The sequence below is a fragment of the Microtus ochrogaster genome, chromosome 17, assembly GCF_000317375.1.
Source record: "Microtus ochrogaster isolate Prairie Vole_2 chromosome 17, MicOch1.0, whole genome shotgun sequence".
In the NCBI taxonomy this organism is placed as follows: domain Eukaryota; kingdom Metazoa; phylum Chordata; class Mammalia; order Rodentia; family Cricetidae; genus Microtus; species Microtus ochrogaster.
The window spans coordinates 5,884,175-5,892,827 of record NC_022019.1 but is presented as its reverse complement, the minus strand read 5'-3'; the positions used below and the strand labels follow the sequence as shown (position 1 = coordinate 5,892,827).

Here is an 8,653-nt window from a genome sequence, read left to right as displayed (position 1 = left end):
CTCTTTTTTTAGGTCATGGGTACCCTCCACTCTGCTCCTAGGTCATGGGTACCCTCCGCTCTGCTCCTAGGTCATGGGTACCCTCCGCTCTGCTCCTAAACCTTCCCTTTAAATGTCCTGCTCCTTTCATAGCCCTGCTGCTGTGAAGGACAACGTGCCCAATTAAGCCACCAGGGGGGCTGGCTCCCGGTAGCCCCGCATTCTTTACCCCTGTATAGTTATTTACACTTCCAATTAAAAATGCTGGAAAGAGAACAGTTATTTCTCCCCAAAACTCATTATGTGAGCCGAGACTGGTTTCAGCTAGTTTTTGCTATCATATTGGAGGCGAACTTCACCTGTGTTCTTTTTGTTTACCTCGTACCACATGCGAGGGCTGCTATCTCAATTTAGGGAGTGAAACATTTATAGTGTGTGTAGGAAAAAGCTTGCCTTTCGCTGCTCCCGTCCCGGACTTACTTGGCCTACAGGGCTAGTCTAATGAGCGTGGTACAGCTGTGGGAGCCAGCTGGGCTGCAGATGGCAGCAAGCCTTCCGGTCTGCTGAAGGGACCCCAAGCATACAAGTGGCTCTGTTCAGCCATGGCCACTGCCCACTTGTTCTGTACCCATGAGATATGTTCAGTTATAAGTCATTATTTCTCAGTGGTTCCGTGGGGTATGTGAACAGCGTGACTCCTGGAACGGAGTCTCAGTGAAGGGTCTTCGCAGATCTGACCTTTGAGGTGTGGGCTCCACCAAGGCTGGTGGGACCCATGCATGGGATGCAGTAGAGAGGGCTGGCTCAGTGGTGGACCGCTTCCTTAGCATGGGTGAGGTTCCAGGTTCAATTCCCTGAACCTCATGCCCACGCCCAACCCCTGCCAACAAAGGGAATCAGGAACACACCAAAGGCAAGTTTCTGGGATGTAGGTAGAATTCCACAGGAGTGCCTCGGAGGTTTTCTGCAGGCTCCTCCTGCCTACTTGTGTGCGGAACAGTTGTCACACCACTTGCTAACATAACTTGCTAGCCCTATAGAGTTGCTATTCCTATAGCTTCCACAAACATTTTTAACTTTTATTTATTTTAAAATATAATATAAAATTTAAAATATATATTAAGACAAAGTCTCACTTTGTAGCCCAGGCTGGCCTGGGACTTACTGTGTGGCCTAGGCTGGCCTTGAACTCAAGACGGTTTTCTGTTTCCGCTGCCCATGTGCTCAGGCTAAAACTGTGAGCCACCATGCTAAGGCCCCAAAATGTTCATTTGGTTGGTTTTATTTTTTTTTAAAAAATAATTTTAAAATTTTAAATGGTTTTACTAACAGGCTTTTATTGCTATTTTACAGTTTTATTTTTCAGACTAACTCAGTGCCCACTGGCTCTTCCTATCCTTCCCTCTTCCCCCTCTTCCTCAGCCTCTGTTAACTATTTTTCTATTCTCCCTTTTTATTAAGATGGGTTTTTAAGAAATTTGTGCACTTTTTAAATATTACATTTTTTTTTAAAAAAAAACTTCTGTCTATTTTTTTGGGGTGTGTGTGTGTGCGCGTGCATGCGTGTTTGTGCTGTGGCCTGTGTGTGGAGATCAGAGGACAGGTTTTTAGGAGGAGACTCTCTCCTTCCACCGTGTGGGTTCTGGGGGTTGGACTCAAGTCGTTAGGCTTGGTGGCAAGAGCCTTTATCTTCTGGGCCATTTCAGTGCCCCAGTGTTAATTAGTTTGCTTGTCTTTCCCTTCCCGTGACACCTATGTCTCATATTCTGTTTGGAAATGATAGCGGGTCATAATCTGATCTAAGTTACTTGTTTTTTTTTTTAATTGTTCTGCCTGTAAGACAAGAAACTTGTTAAAAATAATGTCAAGAAGAAGTCAAGGAATGTGCAGAACTTCCTAGAAGAAAAAGACAGATTTAGAGACATGTAAACTCGGTTCCATTTAGACCCTGGGGCTTCCTGTTAGGAAAGACTTACATGCAGGCTGCTCGGCTACTGCACCATCATCTAGATCAACCTGAAGGGGCATCTGGTGTTACATTAGGGGAATCTAAGCGGGATTATGAAGTTTAGCTTCTGGGGGCCTTGCCACGCCTGCGGGGGGCCTTGGCCACTTTCCAAAGCACTTGGCCCTGGAAGTTGCGTCTTGCATACTGGTGACCAAGCTGACCCAACCTTCTTCCTTCGCTTCTGAGTGCACTGTTTGTGCACACCTGTCCCTGGCATTTGCCGCTCACTGGGTCTTATGATAGTCATATGTGAGCCATAACGTTACATTTCTGCTCTCTCTCCAGTCCCCATCTATGTGCCGTTTCTCATCGTCGGCTCTGTGTTCGTCGCCTTCATCATCCTCGGGTCCCTCGTAGCTGCGTGCTGTTGCCGATGTCTCCGGCCAAAGCAGGATCCCCAGCAGAGCCGAGCCCCAGGGGGCAACCGCCTGATGGAGACCATCCCCATGATCCCCAGCGCCAGCACGTCCCGGGGGTCATCTTCTCGGCAATCCAGCACAGCTGCGAGTTCCAGCTCCAGTGCGAACTCGGGGGCCCGGGCTCCCCCAACCAGATCACAGACCAACTGCTGCTTGCCTGAGGGAACCATGAACAATGTGTACGTCAACATGCCCACAAACTTCTCTGTCCTGAACTGTCAGCAGGCCACCCAGATTGTCCCCCATCAAGGGCAGTACCTGCACACCCCGTATGTGGGGTATGCGGTACAACACGACTCTGTGCCCATGACGCCAGTGCCCCCATTCATGGATGGCCTGCAGCCCGGCTACAGGCAAGTCCAGCCCTCTTTTGCCCACACCAACAGTGAACAGAAGATGTACCCTGCAGTGACCGTATAGCTCACAGGGCACCAAGTAGACTCCTTTATGAGACCGAGCCAAACAAGGCCAGGTTCCTGCGCCAGAAGTCTGCACGAGTCCGTGGTGTTTTCTTCGGTGCTCTCCTGGATGACTTCATTTGTAGGAGAAAGTCTCCAGAGCAGCCTCTCTCTGCACAGTTCCTGACTCACAATGGAAAGACACAACCCCTGGAGTCGCCACCTGTACCCTCAAGCATGTGACAAATGCTTGAGCCCCTAAGTGCCCTTGAGGTGTCAGAGCTTCTCTGTGGCCATTGTTTCCTTCTGTTTCAGCTGCAGGAGAGAACACCTGTTACCTCCCCTTCACCTAGGGGTTTTTAAATCAGTGTTCAAGGCTGAAAGGAGATGTAAATAATATAATTATTATGAAAAGAAGCTGGTTTGAACTCGGATACTAGCCAGCAGCCTCAGTCCTCCAGAGGCTTGTCTTAATTTCATTGTGAAAGATACAGCTTGTCTATTTTTATGCTTTGGGGGGTAGCTATTTTGTGCTATTTTTTAATTTGATAACCGTGTGTATAGATCATATTACGAAGTGATTTTCTATGTTAAAGAGATGAAAAAAATGTATGTATCTAAAGAAGACATTCAGAATTCTGGGGGGCGGGGTGGCAATGCTTTTCCATGGAGCCTTTTTAATTTCCTGGCTCTCCAGTGGCACCCGAGAAGTAATTTGATGCTTTTGTATTGCAATCATGAGCTGCCACCTGCTGTGTTTCTAGTTACTTCTGACTTTGCCATGCGATGTGGCCTGGGGCTCTTTTTTTCTGCCAGGTTTGGGCTAAGTAGTACCAAGGGCAGGGAATTATCTATGTGTGGATGAAGATAGTTAAAAAATGCAGAGAAAGGTACTATGGAGATGCTCAGTACAGGTCTTCAGTCATCACGGGGACCCCAGACATGAATCGCTTTGCAAATCAGAAGGCTTTTTTATACTCTTGTTATCAGAATGGTCTATTTTTCCAGCAGCAGGAGCTAGGAAAGTCAGAAGAAAAACTCTCCAAGGAGACACGACTCCTGGGTCTTCAGCAAGCTCTGCAATCACTGCCAATGTTTTAAGTTATCAAATTCAAGTGAATTTGTATGTTGATCACTTATAGAAAAAATTAAATGTGTGTAAGTACGTTTTCAACTGCTAGAAAAGCCAAAATTTGTTCAATAACTGTGAAGTTTGGTCTTCTGTAGGTCTGGCCACAGCATCTGTCATCTGTCGGTCGTCTCATGATGACGGGGATTGGGTGACGTTGTTGCTGGCAACCGGTATCACCAGAGATAGGAATCAAAGAGTTTTCATAGCCAAAGCAGGAGAAAATCACTTTAAATTTCTAATAAATTTATGGTGTGAATTCCTTGGGGAGTGTTTTCTTTATAATTGGTCGTTGGTAGAACAGTTACTTAGAATCATAACTACTGTGAAATTTCACTGTAGCTGGTATCTAGGAAAGTCAAATGTATTTGTGGCAAACTTTGGCACGCCAAAGACTGTTTTTCTTTGGGATCACTTGTCATCAAGCTAATGCAAAGTTCAGAGACCAGTGAACTGAAACATCTCAGAAGTAGCCAGGGATGGCACTTCATAAATACTTGAGCTCCAACAAGACCTTATTTATAAACGAGACCTTATTTATATATTTATTTATGATTACACCTATTTAGTGTGTGTGTGTGTGTGTGTGTGTGTGTGTAAAATACTGAGATTTGAAGTTCATGAAATCACAGTGTCTCAAATCAGTTTTCACCCCACCCCCTTCATCCCAGCCATCCCAAAGGGTAAAACCCAGTCTAAACGCTATCTCTACAAAGCCAGGCAAAAGCAGTTTTGCCCAAGGAGTTGTAGGTGGCCAATTCCTAAACTGACACCAGGACGTTTCTTGATGCAGGGTAACCTCTGTGTGCTTCTGAAACAGAGGATGGTTGGTGGGTGCTTGCTTGTATCTGAGTTTCTTCCCTTTTCTGGGTGTTGAAGAAGTAAGTTTTATTAAATAAAACGGGAGTTTTTGCCCAATGAAACCTCATCCTTTTTTCCAAAGATGACGTCACCAGAAGCAATTGCTGAGCTTTTGGATTTGGGGGGGAACTGGAGAGACTTAGCTAGCGAATAGAAGTACAAATACCTGGTTCGAGTATGCCTTCCTTGCTCTCTTGAGAATATAAAAATTCTGAGCCTCTATGATGTAATTTACATGCAGTTGAAACATTTTACAGTCTGTCTAAAAGGGGGATCATTTGCTGATGGAAAAATAGTCACATTTTCTACTGTGTATAAGCCAGCAGCTTTTCTCTAGATTTTAGGAGAGAAAAATCAGATCTTTGCAAGGAAGAAGAAACTAACCAGCTCATGTGCTGAAAAGTGTGGACCTAGCTCAGTGGCTCAGGCTTGTAATCTCAGCACTCAGAAGGCAGTGGCAGTGGGGGGGACTGCCACAAGTTCAAGGTCAACCTGGTTCAGAGGGAGCCGGCTACAAACAATTGTGAACTGGGCGTGGTGGCTTCTCCCTGTAATCCCAGCACTTCGGGTCTAAGGCAGGACAGTTTGAGGCTCTTATGGGCTAAACAGTGAAACGTCTCAAAGAAAAGCAAAACAAAATGCAAGGGGAAACTCCACTTTTACTATCTCTACTGCAGGGGAGCAGTTAAAATGTGCCAATCTCAGACTGGGGGATGTAGCTTAAGACTTGACTATGTGTGGGAGGCCCTGAGTTTCATCCCCAGCCTCCGAAATTAACAATGACATCAGCATCTAGGGTGGTCATCTGGCAGAGACACATGTGCTTCACGGGTTTATTCTGCAGCCTGCACCTTCCTTACCCGGCCATTTCTGAGCGAGTTCCCACAGGTCCCTTGGTCTCAGGCTTTTAAGATTAGAGTTTTATTTCCTGAGTTCAGTGACCTACATGGCCCTTGTTTCATTCTAAACTAGAATCTACAATTCCCTCGGAACAGTTGACAACCAAACTGTATGTCCACGAGTGTCCTGGACTGTGGCAGGGAGATGGGGTAGTTCTCAAAGCTGAGCCCAGAAGGACTTTGGAGCTTGATGCTCTCTCTCCTCAGGCAGTCCTACCTTGAACTAGCACAGTGACCTTTCTAGGGTGCCAAGCCCCCAGCCCACAAACGCACAGCAATTCCTTGAAGTGGCTCAGCCAACTGATAAACGGCACACACATTTTGGTTGCTCTAGCCTCCCAAGAGATGAAGTTAATGGACTTGGGAATTGTGACTCCTGTTGACTTAGCCTTGTCAGTCAGAATGGCGTCCTTGAAGTGTGTTTTACTGTGAAACCCAGGGCAGACCTCTGTGTGTGGTGTTAGAATCAGATTCTGCTGGGATCTGGAAGAAGGGTGACCACAGGCAGAGAAATCAGATTGTCCTGTTGGTCATCTGGGCAAAAAGTCTCTAAGCATGGGCTAATATTACAGGACTTTGTTGAATAAATAATGAGTCTGTATTAGTGGCTTATCGAACTTTCTGGAATTAAGAAAAAAAATCTGGTCACTTCCCGCATACTCCTCTTGCTTTTTGAGTAATAAAGCAAAGCTGCCCAGTGTGGTGAGGGGAAAGGTCTTGAGCAGAAAACCCAATGTGTGGCGTGGGACCAGGGAAGCTTTAAACATTTCAACACACTAGGCACCTACAGGAACTCTCTGGGGCACGCCACAGACAGGGCAGGGGCCAGAGAGGACTGGACAAGGCCACTGGGGGAGCACTCTGTACTGGACTTTCACAGACCTTCTTGTGCTTAAAAGGGCAGTCCAGGAACACAGGTTGACAAAAGTCCAGAGGCCCTGTGTCCAGAGGACTGGGGACAGCGCAGGGGGTTACCTTCCTGAGTGCCTGGCTCCATGTCAGCGCCATTCCCCTCGCGCTTCATCCTCCACACAAATCAATCAACATTTCTTTGCTTTCTCAAAATGTTTCTTCATTAATTAAAAAGCCCGGATATTCCTTTGACTCGAGAGCCTTTCAGGGATTAAGTAAGAATTGGAAACTCTTGAATATCTTCCTGACAACTGTGGCATTGACTCCCTGAATGTTTTGGGGCCTTGATTCGCTGCCCTCTTTCTGCTCTGTTCTTCTGTGTGGAATCAATGATCAACAGAAACCTGAAGAGAAATCCCTAGGAAAACCCTCAAGTTCCTCCTGGTAAGGACATTGGGTGTAAGACTTCCACACTGCGAAAGAATGATTTGGGGGTTTGAGACAAGGTCTTCCATATAGCTCAGGCTAGCCTGGAGCTCACTGCGTAGCCCAGGATAGGCCTCAAACTTCTGGCCATCCTCTTGCTTCTACTTCGCATGTGTAGGGGTTGCAGTTGGGAACCGTCAGTTCCAGCTGCAATGCTGCAAAGTTTTGCTGGAGAATTTGGCTCTGAGAGTCATTCATTTCACCTCCTACAGCTGTGTCTTCCAAATGTTTCTGACATTTATGCCCAGAATCAGGGCACCTGGACTCAAATCATAAATGTCCAGAACAAGAAACTAAAAAGGACCTTCTAAGTGAAAAATGGTGGTGGCATTTTAAGACTGATTTTTAAACACAGAAATTTTTAATTTCAGCCATCTTGAAGGGTAGGCCATTTAGAAAAATCATACCTTAATAACATAGTTTTTATTCAAGAGACTGAACAACCATAGGCCACCAACTGTCATCTGTAACTACAATATAAAATTGCAGGGTGTATACACATGCATGCAGACTCATCCTAGGACATATTGAGGACAATGGACTATGCACGTTTGGGTTGTTCACACAGGACTCTGCAGTGCTGAGCTTGCTTGGACCCACTCAAAATCAGGCAAAACCAATTTAGAATCATTAATACCACATGCCCAGTGACCTCTGATGAGAGAGCCCAGTGTCTCTGAACCTGAGGGTTGTAATTTTCACCTCTGGGGGACAAAAGGACATCACATTGCACACACCAGCTGCACACACAAACACAACCCCAATTCCTATCTAGATATTTTTTAACTGTTCAATATAGAGAAATACATATATTTATATAAACAGACACATCAAAAAAAAGAAAGAACCCTAGAAGTAACTTAGGGCAGGGTCCTTATTTTTCTTCCACTAGCCAATCAGTAGTGATACACTCTGCCTGGGTTAACCTAAGTGTTTTGTTCCCAGCTCTCTGTTCCTTGATCAGTACTTTGTGATATGCCTGGTGGGCCAGTCTTGTTTCTTTACACGATGGTTTTATAACCCACAGGGGTTCTCTCAGCCGAGTCTCTCTCTGGCATGGCTGGTCGTCTGAAGCCCTCTCTTGGACGGAACCAGATTCAGGAAATCATAGAGTAAGGGCTGGGCTAGGGCTGAATGCTGGAACCTTTAACAGGCAGGCAGTTATGTTCCAGCAAAACACACACACACACACACACACACATGCACACACACACACACATACACATACACACATACACATACACACATACACACACACATGCACACACACACACACATACACACACACATGCACACACACACGCACACACACATACCATACCAATGTCCTCTCCCCAATTACTTCACATTCTGAAATATTTAATTTTATTATTAATTTGAGTTTTAAATGACACTGAATCTTTCATTTAACTTTCCTATCTAGTTAATTATATTCGCACACAGAAAGCCCCCAATTTTAACCACGTAGCTCAACAAACCATCCCCAGGTAAAAGAGTGCTCTTCCTTGGGACATGAGCTGTGCCTAGAATTGAGCCTCAAATATAAGAAATTCCACAGCATCAAATCTTCTGTTTTGTTTTGTTTTTGTTTTTCAAGACATGGTTTTAATGTGTAGCTCTGG

At 45.5% G+C, this 8,653-nt stretch overlaps 1 protein-coding gene across 1 annotated transcript in view; it reads left to right on the top strand.

The window, feature by feature from the left end:
• The window catches only part of Shisa2 (shisa family member 2), a 6,377-nt gene extending 2,198 nt beyond the window's left edge, over window positions 1-4,179 (top strand). The window contains exon 2 of the mRNA XM_005355410.2: window positions 2,273-4,179. Within this exon, the coding sequence (XP_005355467.1) occupies window positions 2,273-2,826 (554 nt within the window). The 3' untranslated portion in view covers window positions 2,827-4,179. The remainder of the gene's footprint in view (window positions 1-2,272) is intronic.
• Window positions 4,180-8,653: the final 4,474 nt, after the last annotated feature.